This window comes from Montipora capricornis, chromosome 5 (assembly GCF_036669925.1).
Source record: "Montipora capricornis isolate CH-2021 chromosome 5, ASM3666992v2, whole genome shotgun sequence".
NCBI lineage: Eukaryota > Metazoa > Cnidaria > Anthozoa > Scleractinia > Acroporidae > Montipora > Montipora capricornis.
The window spans coordinates 21,545,091-21,560,090 of record NC_090887.1 but is presented as its reverse complement, the minus strand read 5'-3'; the positions used below and the strand labels follow the sequence as shown (position 1 = coordinate 21,560,090).

Genomic DNA, 15,000 nt, shown 5'->3' with positions numbered 1-15,000 from the left:
GGCCGAATTGAAAGCTATTACAGTACGAAAGCAGATTCACTTTACTTCAATATGAGTTTAATTGATGAACAACCGAATCTTTTTTCAATTTAAGAGAGGAGTTGATTGTGTCCTAAAGAACATGCCTGATCCAGGTAGTGATTGATCATAATATTTATTATTGATCGAAAATTATGAAGTGAAGTGACAAAGGATGACTGTCTACCATACCCTCCTCTCGGTCGATATCCAGCTGCTCCTAAGAGGCTCAGAAAGCTGCACCCAGGAAAAGGAGCTCCCTTTCCTGGGTGCAGCTTTCTTAGCCTCTTGGGAGCAGCTGGATATCAAATGGGTATTTTGGAGAAAAGTCCATTTTAGGTGTGGATGTTTTTGATAGCCAAAGCTAATAATTAAGGACGTTCACGCCCAAAACGTTCCACGTACAGATTTTTTTAAAACTTGCCACAGAGAAAGGTAATGATCTACTTTTGCAAAAAAGGCAAAAAAAAATGGGGGGTCACTGCCCTCGTTTTCGAGATCATGAGGTGCACTTTTAGAAGATTGCGTTATTTTAAGACGATCTTAGCTTACAACTGTCAGCAATAAAAAAGCTACATTAGTGAAATTTAGATCCGGTAAACATACTCAATTCAACATAAGTAATATAACTAAACAAACTTTTGCAGCTGATGTCTTTTTCTGAGGTGAAATAGACCTTGGAAAACGATACATATTAGTCTAATATAGAAAACTTCGATCTCACGAGAGCATAAAAGGCAAAATATTTGTAACTTCTCACATATTTTTGTTTTTTGTTTTTTGTTAAAATGGAAAAAACCAGGAAAGGAAGTGATCTACGGAAAGAAAAATAGGGGTCACCGAGCATTTAAGAGAGTAAAATTGCTGTGAAGTTCTCAAAGCGATTGTTTATTCACAATGTCACGCCATTGCGTGTTAGCCAAAGGTTAATTTAGTTATATTAGTTATATTGAATTGAATATGTTTACCTGATCTAAATTTCACTAATGTAGCTTTTTCTGTTGCTGACAGTTGTAAGCTAAGATCGTCTTAAAATAACGCAAGCCTCTAGTCTAAAAGTGCACCTCATGATCTCGAAAACGAGGGCGGTGACCCCCCATTTTTTTGGCCTTTTTGGCAAAAGTAGATCATAACCTTTCTGCGTGGCAAGTTTTAAAAAAATCTGTATGTGGGAACATTTTGGGCGCAAACGCCCTTAAGTCCTAAACTGCCTCCCACTGACAAGTAAAATTGTCTGGTGTTAGATAGAGTAAAACCTATTAAGGCTTGCCTCCCCCGGGAAGGGGGGGGGGGGGGACTCCCATATGGAATGCTCGTCGGAAATTTAACCCCTAAAGGAGAACATCTGAGCGTGGCTCAAGCTTTTTGTGACCCCTAAAGGAGACTAATCTGGGCGTGGCTTAAGGAAATTTTGACCCCTAAAAACAAGTTAAAAAGAAAAATTGACTTCTGTTTTCTCTTTGCGTAATTCTGTGTTCCTTCACGGAACCCTAAACGAGACCATGGCGGCTTGGAGACCAAAATCCCAAATTTACACCCCTAAGTGAGACGACGAGCATCCCCGTCTGTTTCATATGGGAGTGCCCCCCGGGTCTTGCCCCTACAAGTCAATGGATGAAAGGGGATATTGAGTGGATCAAGAGGTTGTTAATGGAACCTAATTATATACTGCTGTGATTTCACAATCTTGTTGTTGTAAGCTGGTGGATGATTGACGTGCTAAAAGCCAAGCTGAAAAATTAATGATCCATTACAATACATCTGTGAAGCCAGCACTTTGTAAATAAGCAAGGAATCAAACTGCATATAAAGAATTTCGTACAATGGATTAATTTTGTAGTGTTAGCGCGTGAAGAAGTTTGGCTTCCATTTATGGAAAAGCAGCTCAACTGTAATGAAAATACAGTGGTTGTTGGACATAGTTCTGGAGCGGAGGCTGCAATGAGGTATCAGACAAGACTTTTGTTATTTCTGTTCTGCTTTAACTTGTATTTTAGAAGTGAATGTCAAAGAAATTTTAAGATATGACTATTCTAACAACTTTAATAGTATAACTAATTGTGTTTGAAACCAACAGGTGAAAACATCAAGGTATTCGCCAGTTATTAACAATTACTTGATCGGGGTAAATTAATTAAATTACCCTGAAAAATCAGACCTATTTTGGTGACTAAAGAAAAATTATTGTTGGACTTTTGGCAAAAAGCATAACAATTATTGAATAATTCTGTTTACTATAGATAGTAGTAGATTCCTTCAAGAGTCCTACAAATTCCTATGGATTCCTGTAATGATGTCATATTTTTCCTGCAACGATAAACACATGGTTATCAAGGCAGTTTTCAGAACAATGGCTGAAAGTGAGGAAAGTTGAGAGCAAGCCAATTTGTTGGCCTGAAGATAAAATTTTGTGAAGTGTCTGACACTTGTGCTTCTACTGTCGTCAATAATAAAAACCACACTTAACGGTAGCTTTGGCTAAATTAATAAACTGGAAAAAGCAACCTGTAAATGATCATTTAACAAAAATAACGTCTACATTGTTTAATTGGCTTATTATTGCAGGATTCCTGCAGCCCCCACGTGGATTCCTGCAAATTCCTACAAGCGCATTAGTCGCTCATTATTATTCACCTTAATTTCATTTTGATGATAAATATTCAGGTATGCAGAAAAGCATTCTGTCCTTGGTTTAGTTTTGGTGTCAGCTTGTGTCACAGATTTGGGCGATCCAACTGAAGAAGCCAGTGGTAAGAGTCCATGAATAGATAGACAGGTGTACTGGTAATGCGCTCTTGGAAAGGAAAGGAAAGGATGGAAGTTGCTTAGTGATGGGCGAAAGGACAACTGAGAAATTAGAGTCCTAGGCCCGCAGGATTCGACCTTCCTAACACCGGTTCTACCCTTTGAGCTACTAGAACTCACTGGAGAGCTAGGTTTTTTAAAATCATTTTTTATCCTATCTTGGACAAAACTGGCGAGACAATGACACAAATTCACCTTCATTCTTACACACCCCTGTTTACACTCCCCTCCCCTCCCCCCTCATTCAATGTTGCTATGTATTGTCTGTCATCTGTCCTACAGTATATCTCCGACCAACATAAATCAATGTTGAGTTTGGGGTGAGAGGAAAGGGTGGTTTTAAACGTATAATTCTCTAGAGTACGCAAAATGTCTCTGTATCTCGACAGGTTTTGTCCACAATTGTAGCTCTCCAGTGAAATCTAGTAGCTTAACGGGTAGAGCATCTGGCCGGTGTTAAAGAGGTTGTGGGTTTCGATTCCTGCCTAGGACTGATTTTTCAGTTGTTCTTTTGTCAGTTACCGAGGAACTTGTATCCAGTGGAAAGAATGTTTTTACAGGGTTTGTGCTACTCCTTGAAGTACTTGAAAATCCCTGGAATTTAATTTTGGACTTCAAGGGTGCTTGAAAAGCCCTTGAGAAAAAGGATTTTGTGGAAAACTGCTTGAAAATTCCTTGCATTTTTGCTTGGGTGAAAATTGTTGAGATTGCATCATGCTAAGTTAAAGATACATTTCAAAAATTGAGCCCAAAATTGACTATAAGGGAAACGTTAAACACAAAAATTAAAATGCCCATCCGTGCGCTTAACTTGCAGGATGTGGTAAGGAACATCAAGGTAGGCTTTTTCAGCAAAGAAAACACTGAAGCACTATGTATGGCATAGAAATCTTCTTATAAAGACTCCTTGAAAACTCAATTCCTGGTTATTGAAAACTCCTTGAATACTCCTGGAGTTTTACAGACAAAATCCAGCACGAACCCTGTTTTTAACCTTTCACCTGGCCCCAGATGTTCAAAAGGTGGATAACACTATCCACCGGATAAATCACTATACATTGGATAGCGCAATTGTTTTCGCTATTACTTATCCACTGGATAGCCAAAAGTGTCGGCTGTATAGCCGAAAGTGTCAGGTTTCGAATGATTTTTTTTTTTTCGGCGCTGAAGTTGGTAACAGCTATAAAACATGTGTTTGGACGAGATGGAAGAGTTTATGGATATAGCATTTGTGAGCAATTGGCTTACAAAAAAGGTCTTCAAAAGGTCTTTATTAAAGACAGGAGGAGCCGACGACTATTGTTCTTTAGTAGGGTATGACAGACAAATCTGACGATAGGGTAGGGCATTTGAACACCATTTTGGCCCGAGGGAAGGGGGGGGGGGGGGCAGAATTTGAACAATCCAATCTTCAAAAGTTCAAATGCCCAGGGGAGGGGGGGGAGGGGGTGTTGAAGTTTCAAGTTGATTGGTGCATAACCTCGTTTTCTTGGTCTGTACTGTAAGTTATGGATCCTTGTTTTTTCCCGTTGATTTATGACCCACACGCTTCACGATTAGGCCATGTATCAACGGGGAAAAAACTTGGTCCATAACTTACAGTACAGACCTCAAACGCGGTTAGTAAGAGGTACTGATTGTCATCATTGCCCTTCAGGTTACTATAATCGTCCCTGGCAGTGGGAACAAATCAAGCAAAATACTCAATGGATTGTGCAATTTGGATCAACTGATGATCCTTTTATTGCCTTCAGTGAACAGCAGCAAGTCGCTGAAGGAACAGTCGCAGAGTTTCACCAGTTCTCAAATAAAGGACACTTTATGTCCAGGGCATTTCCTGAACTTATGAATATTTTGATGAACAAGTTACTGACCAGCTGACATGGTGTTTGTTTTTTGGTTGAGGTGAAAAAACAAAAAGGAATGCAATTCATGGCTAACGATACATGTAATTAGTGTACTGAGAACTTCAAGCTGCTTTTAATTAATTATGATAGCGAATTAGTAGGATATGTAGCAGTTGAAGTTTACTGAAGTATCCTTGTTCTAATGTACCCACCCCATCATCCTAGGAAGAGTACATGTGCATGTGTAGAAGAAAGTGTGCACATGGAGTGAAGATTACCGAGTGTGGTTAATCCAGTGATTCCATCCAAATCCAAATTAAATCTGGAGGTATCGTACAATGTTGTGATGCTTTTTCATGGGAGTTGCAGTTCTCGAAACTTGATTTGTCACACTGAGACAACTCGACACTTTTTCCCGTATTATTTTAACCCTTTGACGTCCAAACCGGCCTAAACCGGCCAGACTTAGTATTTTACTGTCTAACGCCAGACGATTTTACTCATCACTGGGTTAATGACTCACTAAAAACTATGTCCCCATTAAGTTCTATTTTTAATAACGCTTGATCAAGCATTCCTAAAGGAAAAAATCCTAGGATTTACTAACTCTATCTACTTAGAGGTTTTGCCATGGAACGAGGGCCTAATGGCAATAACGTTAATGACTAACATATGTACCCTAGAATTACATTTTCTCAACTTGTAAAGCAAATAGCATCAATCTGGTGCCTTCCTTTAAACAATGAAATGCCAAAGACGCATTCTTGTGCCAAGACAGACTCTAGGATCTGGTCCTTCATAACAGCGACATGTTCAGCAAACTGTGATGCTTTTATTTGTAGCAACTGTTGGGCTGTCTGATTAGTCATATAAGCCATTATACTGCCACTAGAGTCATGCAGCTCAAGCGTCAAGTTAAACTGCCACATCCAGTGAGTTGATGGGGATCTCTGTAAAATGACGTCAACACATTAATTTTAAGTGGTAATTTGGCTTTTTCAGGAAAGAAACAGTTCCTTTTTAAAGGGTCACTGTCACGAATGCTATTTCTAGTAATACACTCAAAATCCAACAGACACTGGTCAGCTGATGGCAGCCACAAAATTTTGACAAAACTGATTCCCTTAAATTTCAACAGACTACCTTTACCAGCTTCTGGGGACAAATGACAAATGACAAATGGCTGTGTGCAATCTTGAAAACGTCGGGTTGGGTAAAATGTATAAAGGCAATAAAACATATTTTGGATGACCCTTCTGTTCTAGATTCACTTGAATCATCTAAGAAATAAGACAGGAGAGATTTGAAAGCCATCAAGGTGTTGAGAGATGAAGTTGTTACAAGCACCCTTTCTGTAACTTTTTTCAGAATGATAAAAAAAATCAGTGTTGCTTTGATGTTGTGATTAACACTGCCTTACATATTAAAGGAAAGGAAAGGAACTTCATTTACAGTAAGTGTCTAATCTTCTAGTGCTGTAGCACTAATCGGGGACACTCTAAATTGAAATTAACAAGTTGACGCAAATCAAATCAAATTTTGGTTTTTCAGGAGAGGGGAAACCGGAGTACCTGGAGAAAAACTTCTCAGTGTAGAGTAGAGAACCAACAAACTCAACCCACATATGACGCCGAGTCTGGGAATCGAACCCGGGCCACATTGGTGGTAGGCTACAGTGTACATGTACATTTATTAAAGATGGTATAAAGTGAAGGGTTTATCTATGTAATCATAGGTTACCATTAGGAAAACCTTGGACTATGTAATAAAAGAGCCCCAATAACATTACGACTCAGTAGCTTTCAGTGGGACAGTTACTGGTACAACTTTTTTGACTGAAAATTTCTCAAGTTGATGCCGCTTTGTAGAATATGACAAGCGGTACCTCTAGTAAGGTTCTTATATATTCCAGGATCCATGATAGGAAGCAAGGTTCTCCTTATCAGGCGGTAACCGGTAAAATTTACCGGTTGTAAGAGCACTTATTACCGCTTGCAAACGCTCAGAAGTCGCTTATCCTTTGCAGAACGTCCAACATTTTCACCAATTGCTTTACCGGTTTGAAAAGGTGCCATTCCTGTTGCACTGAAAACTAGGGAGAACCCTGATAGGAAGTGACCAAAAACAAACAATACTTAGAACATCTTACCATTTGTCCGGGCTTATTGAGCATTTCATTCAAATAAGTAATCCCGCATTTTTTACAGTAAAACTGTCCAGAGAAGCCTTCCACTTCACTTTGACATGACACATGAACCTTGGCGGTGTGACTACTTCCGACTTTTGCGACTTGTGTGATAACAGCCCGACATGTACAGTTATCATACTTGTCAATATCTCTGATGAGTACAGGTGGAAACAGGCACTTTGTAGCCAACCAACCAGGCATGGCACTTACATTCCAGATTCTTCCAAAATTGTTTGTCTCCAGAGTAAGGGCAATTGATGAACTTGAATCTACAGAGATAGTGTCAAAATTGTGTTAACAAGAGAAATGAGTATTGTTGACAATGGATTAAACCAAAAAAAAAAAAATGGAGCAGGACCGGCGCAGTGGTGAGCGCACTCATTTCCCACCAGTGTGTTCCTTGTTCCATTCCTGGACTCAGCATCTTAAGCGTCAGTTGATTTTGTTGGTTGTCTTTTTCTGGGTACTCCAGTTTTCCCCTCTCGTCAAAAATCAACATTAAATTATTTGATTTGAGTTGAGTTAGTTTGAATTGTGCTCTACCAACTGAGCTATGAAGAAAACAGTTGGGATCAGGTCAATTTGTTGGGATCATGTGTTTTGGTGAAAGGATTTTGTGAAAGAAATGCGTAAATTTGAAGTGTGGCTTCATAGCTCAGTTGGTAGAATAGGGAGCTTAAGATCTACGATGACGACGTCGTCGAAAATGCCACAAAACAATGATATCATTGGTTAAAAGAGCATAAATAATCGTGCTGCATGTGCAGCACAGATTTTAGCTGACATTTTTGTGGTTCTCTGCGTGACGACGATGTGAAATCACTAAATTTTAGGTTTTGACGACAACGTGAGCATGCAACAGAGAATCTTTCATGCTTTAGTTTCAGTCTGAAACCGCTCGTACCAATTCAGTTTTAGGAAACTTCGCCCACATTGTACGAAGTGAACGAGTTGGAATAATCGTGAAAGACTTTTACTAGAGCGAAGTTCTATTTTGAGGCGATGTTTTCGTCGCCGTCGTAGATCTTAAATTAAGGTCCCTATTATTGCAGCAGTATCATGGGTTCGAATCCAGTCGGAGCCACCTAAATTTTTCAGATGTCTACAAGAGACAATAATTATTGTTGCTTAAATATTATTGTAAATTAATATATAGGTTACATTTCTTTCAGTAAAATAATCTGGCACCAGGCAGAGATTACTAGATTCTAAGGAGGGAAATGGTTAATTGCATTGTTCTTTTCATGAAAAATGGAAAGTGCAGTTTGTTTTACAGTGCAACATGCCTTACTGTGGCCACCCAACAAACTTTCACATTTGAAAACTATGTGTAAATACGTCAACTCAACATCCCATGCAACGGTGTTTAACTTACAACTGTGCGAACTTTGCAAGGAGGCGTGATTGTCAATAAAATTCACACAACCTGATTGGCAGACAATTTGTAAAAAACTTTGTTAGGTGGCCACGGTAAGGTGCGTCGCAGTTTAATTCCTTACTTGAGGTGTGAACATTCTCCAACATTATACTTTGGCCTGGATACAGTGAATGGTAGTAATCCCTAGTGTGGTCAAACACTGTAATAGAATGACTCTGTGTGCAATCTCTGGCTGTTAAAACAAACTTGTGTCCTGATACTTGTTCTTCTGTGAACACCTTCATCTCACCCACACTTGTTATTGTGCAAAATATTGTCACCCTGGTCATGTTTGGTCTACAAAAACAAAACGTGTGTTAAGTTCTTTCACACTCAGTATGTAATGCTTTGACTAACTCTTCACTATCTTTCCCTTGACTATTCCCTTGTTATAACCAGAGAATATGCCATTTTAGTAAATTTTCAGCTCCGACTATTGCATTTCTAGCTTTTTGATTGGCTAAAAAACTCCGACTATGAGGCAATAGTCGAAGTTTTACGTCATATGGAAAATAGTGCGCCAAGATGCTCTTTCCGGACGCTTTGTAAAATTGTGGAAATAAAAATCGGCGGCAAAACCCGGTTTGAGAATTTACTAAAACAATTATTCCATTCGCCCTTGTGGGATATGAAGTGATTATAACCAACTCGCGCTACGCGCTCGTTTGTTATTTTATCACTTCATATCCAGCTCGGGCTCATGGAATAACTATCTTTATACAGCTATAAAATAATTATTGCCCTGGGCCCGGTTGTTCGAAAACCGATTGACTTAATCCAGGATTAAGGTAAACTTTTGTTTCATGTTTTCAACTCTTTGGTGAAAGTTTCTTTTGCTTATTTTTGTTTTTCAAGATTAACATCTTCTAATGTAAAGTGTTGCTGAATATCAGCTTTGAACAACATTTGGGAGTAGAGAAATAAACTCCTTGGTTAATTTTTAATCTGTGATTTGCATTAATTGGCTTTTGAACAATAGGGCCCTAGGGCCTGTTTCTCGAAAGTCCCAAAAACTTTTCAGGCCCGAAAAGCCATTTGTGAAACTGCCAACCACTTGTTTTGGAAAACTGATCTTTTAACATGTTTTCAAGGTAACAAAGAGAAAAAGACGTTGAAATCCTGTCTGTTCTTGAGATACAAAGGGAATTGTGACACCTGAAAATGGCCTGTAAAGTTTCGGGACCTTCAAGAAGCGGACCCCTGGACTAATGGGGGATGTGATGGACTAGCATCCCATCCAGGGGGAGTATTTCTACTCCCCCTGGATGAGATGCCAGTTCATCGCAGGGTTACCCCCAGCATTAAATTAGCCAGTACCCATATATACACCTGGGTGGAGAGAGGTAGTGTGAGAGTAAAGTGTCTCGCCCAAGAACACAACACAATGTCCCTGGCCAGGACCCGAACCCGGACCACTCGATCTGGAGTCGAGCACACTAACCATGAGGCCACTGAGCATTAAGTCACTGCCCAAATTATAAATGCACCCATTGAACCTTTACCAGACTCATGCATGGTGAAATAATTTAAGTTGTCTTAAGACTCTGAGAGGAGTTGTTTGAAGCATGATTACGCATTGCCCAGGTTAATCATTTAAGAAAGCAGCTATGCATCTTATTGTATCAAGTCAGCTACATTTTACCCATTATCATCACTTGCCAGGGTTTCAACAACTCCGCCACATTTTTGGTGCAGCCTGAAGTGGACAATCTTTTCCCCACACATTCCTCTATCTCTACTCTGCAACCTCTACCAGTACATTAAATTCCTCAAAATTTGGGTAAAGGGATTCATACAAAGGAATGACAGAGTCAGGGAAGCGGGGCTGCCATACAGTTGTGACAGCATTAATATTATTGCCTTCACAAAATTAAAATGTACTAGCTAATGGTCTTTTCCCAGAGATTTATAAGTGGGTTGACTTAGTTGGTTCTTTATACTTACCTGGCATAGAGACGTTTGTGGGCTTTCAGCTGTAAATGAAAATGTCACTCATACCGGTGATAGTTGTTCCCGAAGATAACTATTACTTTTACTATTATTATTAAGCGGACAAGTTTGATACACAAATATGGATCTTTGGTCTCTCTGCACATAACCTCCTCCAGCAACATTCTTTTAGCTCATTGGGCAACGCGTGCTATAAACTGAAAGAAAGTTTGTGTAGGAGGGGCATTACTAAACCACGAAAGAGTGAAACGAAACAATAAAACACCATGTATGACCCCACAATACATCGAATACTAACCGACAAAGGTTGGATTTGAGATTAAATATCGTTGTAGGTCTAATTAGGCCTAAAACGTTACTGCTCCTAATTCATTGAGATTAAGATTAGGATTCAGATTAAGACTGAGATTAGGAGTAATAACTTTTTAGGCCTAATTAGGCCTAAAACGATGTTTAATCTCAAATCCAACCTTTGTCGGTTAGTATTCAATGGATGGTGGGGTCCTACATGGTGTTTTGGGGCTTTGTTTCGCTGTTTCATTGTTGAGTGATGTCCGTGTAGGAGGCTACCCTGTCTAAAACAGGTTATACAATTTGAGGTATGCCTTTCATCTTTGAAACCAAATTGATTCTAAACCTTGGTTTCAAATCTTGACAGAGATGCATATACCAGTACTTAAGGATGAGCCAATCTCCCCTTTCCCCTACCCCCACCCATCCCCCCCCCCCCCACAACTTCTCTGGCAATCCATAACAACAATTAAAAAAAAAAACAAACATGTAACCATCTGTACCTGATATCACTGAAAAAGATTTGTTCAGGGAAAGTGGAATAATCCAACATTCCCTGATTGTCTTTCATCACACTCACAGGGGTGCCCTGAGTACTTGACATCTGACTGGAGACAAGTTCTCGCTCTGGGTCATGTGACATACAGAATATAACTGTATCAGGACCATATTCCAACAAAAACATTTCATCTTGGTTGGGTACAACAAAGGGCTGTTGAATAGCGAGTGTGTCACCTTCTTTAAACAACTTGGCCATAGGAAGTTGTTCATCCCAAAGGCATAAACTGACGTGAATTCCTTCGGAATCCACAACTTTGATGCACCGTTTAATGCTCGTCTGTCCATTCGGAAAATGGACAGTTTCTTCGAAACTCATATCTGCAACCTCAGCCTTGACATTAGAACCATGACGAGGCAAAGTGCTTTTATCCATTGCTAGAAAGGAGCCGAAACTGTTGAACCTTTCTAAGTCATGTCCCTCACACAGAATCACAACATTTTCTGATGGAAGAAGGTGAACTTTATGACCAGCAAAAGACAAGCCTTTACCTTGAATTAAGCGACAGCTGGTAAAGCGAAGAGTGTGATTTTTGATTAGTTCTTCTTGTAAAAGACACAACTTTTGATGCATATACATTCCGAGCGTATTCCTTCCCTTGGGATCGCGCAAGATCGCAATGTTTGTATGCGTACCATGGACTGTATCAATCCTTTCAACTGTTGCCTCCAAAATGGATTCATATCCGATATGTCGGCTTTCAAACACGGAGTCAACGCTAAGTTTTCTTGCTTTTTGCCCTTCCAATCGACCTTGAAATTGACTAAATTGATTCCAAGATTGTTGAATCTCGGCCAAAATAATCGCTTTTGTCACGCCAGATGGGTAGCGGGAAAGAAGTGATAAAAGCTTTACAAAGAGCCAATTCCATGGAGGAAAGCATTTTTGATTTGTACGATCTTTGATGTAATTCCTCAGCGAAGTGACACAATCTTCAAACATTTTGTCACAGTGTTTTTCAATTTTCCCGCTTTCCCGCGAAACTTTGTATCCTCCCCTTCACTTTTGTGGAATGGCTACCAAGTCAGTCGCTAATTCTCATTCTCCCCAATGCAGCGCGATCAAGATGGCGGCAATTTTGCCCAGAAATAGATTTTGCAGAACATAGACTCTTTCGAATATAATTAAGTTCTTTCTGCAATGGCTATTCGAAGAATTGTCTCAGAGCTAAGGCACTCGGGTGTTTGTAGATGTTTTAGTTCAAGAAGGCAAGATGAAACCACTATGAATGTGTTTGACAGGAAAGCAAAGAGAAGGCAAAAGAATAGAGCAGCTCTGGCCAAGGACGTTGCCATCTATGACTATCTTAAGGATGAGGTAAAGTCTGCAAAACAATGTTGCAATGTGAAATAGGTCACTAATGAGAGGTACATGTTCAGCAGTTTATAAAATACAGGGGCCGGGTGCTCGAAGCCCGGTTTATAGGCAAATAGCGCTAACTGTTGGTTGAAAGGTATCAAAACCAATAGGTTTCCATGGTATTTAATGTTGGTTAGCGCTAGCCAGGTATTGAGCAACCCGGGCCAGGTCATTGTATTGCCAGTGTAAGCATACCATTTTACAGTTGTGTGCTTAGCTACCTGGCCAATGAATGAAAGTGAGGTTAGTATTGACCTTGTTGTGATAGAAACCTCACTGCTTTTGTTGTCCAATCACTCTTCAGTGAAACCAGAACAAAATAATTTCTAACTTAGTGTAAGTAAGAAAACACCAGTCATATAGAAGGGGGCATCTGGTTTTTTGATCAGACATAGATTGCCCTTGGATAGATATAAACACAAAAAACGTAGTAACTAAAAACAAGGAAATTTACTAAAACAAAATTTCCAACTGATCAAAAGCGGAGATGCTGTCAAAGTGACAACTCCCAATGGACAAACTCCTTAAACATTAACTTCCTAGCATAATTACGTAACCTCGGCAAACCAACTAATCTACATACCAGCACAAAACTATCTTACAATAACAATGTGAAAAATTATATTTCTTATGTCAATTCTAACTAATTAGCATGAGAACAACATCATTAACATAAGAAAAGCAAGGAGGTCTGTATAATAACAAGGTCAAAGCCAGCCTCGCTTTCATTTCAAGGCCAGGTAATGAAGCACATGGAGTAACTGTAAAAAGGTCTATTTGGTGACCCTTTCTATTAATCACTCAAGCTAACATTGGGCCAAGGGCTGTTCCAATGTTGGAAAGACAGTGGTCCGTTATGCGATAACTAGCCAGTGGTTTTTCGCTTTACAGTTACAGGGTCTTACAATAAATTGGTGCAATTGTTTAGATAACTGCTCTTGTCAACAAGGTTATGATGCTGGAGCAGCTTGTTATTGTAGAATGAATTTTATGTAACTTCACAGAGATTCTAATTCAGGGTTCTCCTTATCAGGCAGTAACCGGTAAAATTTACCGCTTGTAAGAGCACTTATTACCGCCTGCAAATGCTCAGAATTCGCTTATCCTTTGCAGAACGTCCAACATTAACCAATTGCTTTACCGGTAACTTGAAAAGGTGCCATACCTGTTGCGCTGAAAACTAGGGAGAACCCTATAAATTGTTCTTTTCTGGCTACCAATTCCTTTGACTTCAAGAGTAAGGTGTGGCCTGAGGAAGGGTAACATGTAGAACCTGTTTAATTGTTTAGAAATTTCCAGAGTTTCCTTTTGCTCATCCAAGATCAATCAAAGGCTTGTTGATGGTAATATTAATTTTTGTTAAGAAGGTTGTAAAAAGGTGAAATTACTTACAGTCAGCCAACAGATTACTGAGAGAAGAAAAGCGTTGGGCTGTCCGTTGGCCAACAGTTGATTTAGGGAGCTCTTGTTCAATTTTACCAAAAGTCAGGTCCTAGCTTATTATACTGCACTTTGCTACTACATGTAGGTGGTAATTTTTTAATTTTGAGAGAAACGTATTTCAAATTTTAGGTTGCAGAGAGAGTTGTTGACAGAATAACTGATATTGCCAGGTAATGATAATTATAATAATTATAATATAATTATAATTATATTATAATATAATAATTATTATTGTATTTTGTTGGAATGTTTCTGGGCAAAGGCGCATGTAAAATGCCTTGTTTATTACATTTCTCTTCCATTACACATTTTCCAGTCTTGTCAATTTCTAATCCTGGTAATTGAGAGACTCTCAAATCTTAGTCTCACTTCATTAAAGCCACTACAACGAAAAAACTAAACATCTCACTTTGGAGCTCTTTTTTGCATATCAGATATTTTTCTATGGCTCTGGATCTGGGTTGTGGCCGAGGGCATATTTCCAAACATCTCACCAAGGTTTGTGACAGCGTTTCACATGCACTCAATGATTTCATCACTAAAATTTATTTTTGGTGAATTTATTGTTCTTAACAGTATAGTTTATTTCTGTATTGTTATTCAAAGCCCATAGTAGCAGTTGGTGGTCTCTTACAGGTAGACTGGTGCCATGTAGGAAGTTGCAGGTTCTTTCCTCAAATGGACCAAATATCATGTATCATGATCTTTAAAAAACTTAAGTAACTGAGGAGAAAGTTTTGCATTTTAATTACATCTTCAAATAGTACAAATAGTACACTTCTTGGTTTGCAATTTAGGGACAAACAACAGCAAGTATTATCAGACAAACCTTGTTTATAAATTTTGGTAAAACCCACTCACTGTTTGGAAAGAGTGGAAGATGTATAGCTGTCCTGACTTGTCTCAGTCTGGCCTACTAAACTGTACGTAGTGTATTAACTGTTTGTCACCCAAACCGGCCTGAACTGGCCAGACTTAGTATTTTACTCTGTCTAACACCAGACGGTTTTACTTGTCAAGGGGAACCCCCGGGAGTCAATGGGTTAATCACTCAATGAAAAACTGTGTCCCCATCAAAGCACGTTTGGATAACATTAAATCCATACAAATAAATTTAAATAAT

At 39.2% G+C, this 15,000-nt stretch overlaps 3 protein-coding genes across 3 annotated transcripts in view; 2 read left to right on the top strand and 1 right to left on the bottom strand.

The window, feature by feature from the left end:
• LOC138049908 (serine hydrolase RBBP9-like) overlaps positions 1-5,006 on the top strand; it is a 5,378-nt gene extending 372 nt beyond the window's left edge. Inside the window, exons 2-5 of the mRNA XM_068896380.1 lie at positions 95-134; positions 1,859-1,964; positions 2,683-2,768; positions 4,481-5,006. Of these exons, the coding sequence (XP_068752481.1) occupies positions 95-134; positions 1,859-1,964; positions 2,683-2,768; positions 4,481-4,704 (456 nt within the window). The 3' untranslated portion in view covers positions 4,705-5,006. The remainder of the gene's footprint in view (positions 1-94; positions 135-1,858; positions 1,965-2,682; positions 2,769-4,480) is intronic.
• LOC138049907 (uncharacterized) lies at positions 4,480-12,037 on the bottom strand. The gene is made up of 4 exons (XM_068896379.1): positions 11,020-12,037; positions 8,358-8,572; positions 6,820-7,127; positions 4,480-5,620 (listed from the first exon to the last, which is right to left on the bottom strand). The coding sequence occupies exons 1-4, from the start codon at positions 12,015-12,017 to the stop codon at positions 5,366-5,368; spliced, it is 1,776 nt and encodes a 591-aa protein (XP_068752480.1). The 5' UTR covers positions 12,018-12,037; the 3' UTR covers positions 4,480-5,365.
• Positions 12,038-12,118: 81 nt separating this feature from the next.
• LOC138049935 (arginine-hydroxylase NDUFAF5, mitochondrial-like) overlaps positions 12,119-15,000 on the top strand; it is a 9,199-nt gene continuing 6,317 nt past the window's right edge. The window contains exons 1-3 of the mRNA XM_068896415.1: positions 12,119-12,392; positions 14,007-14,047; positions 14,312-14,375. Coding sequence (XP_068752516.1) covers positions 12,216-12,392; positions 14,007-14,047; positions 14,312-14,375 — 282 coding nt within the window. The 5' untranslated portion in view covers positions 12,119-12,215. The remainder of the gene's footprint in view (positions 12,393-14,006; positions 14,048-14,311; positions 14,376-15,000) is intronic.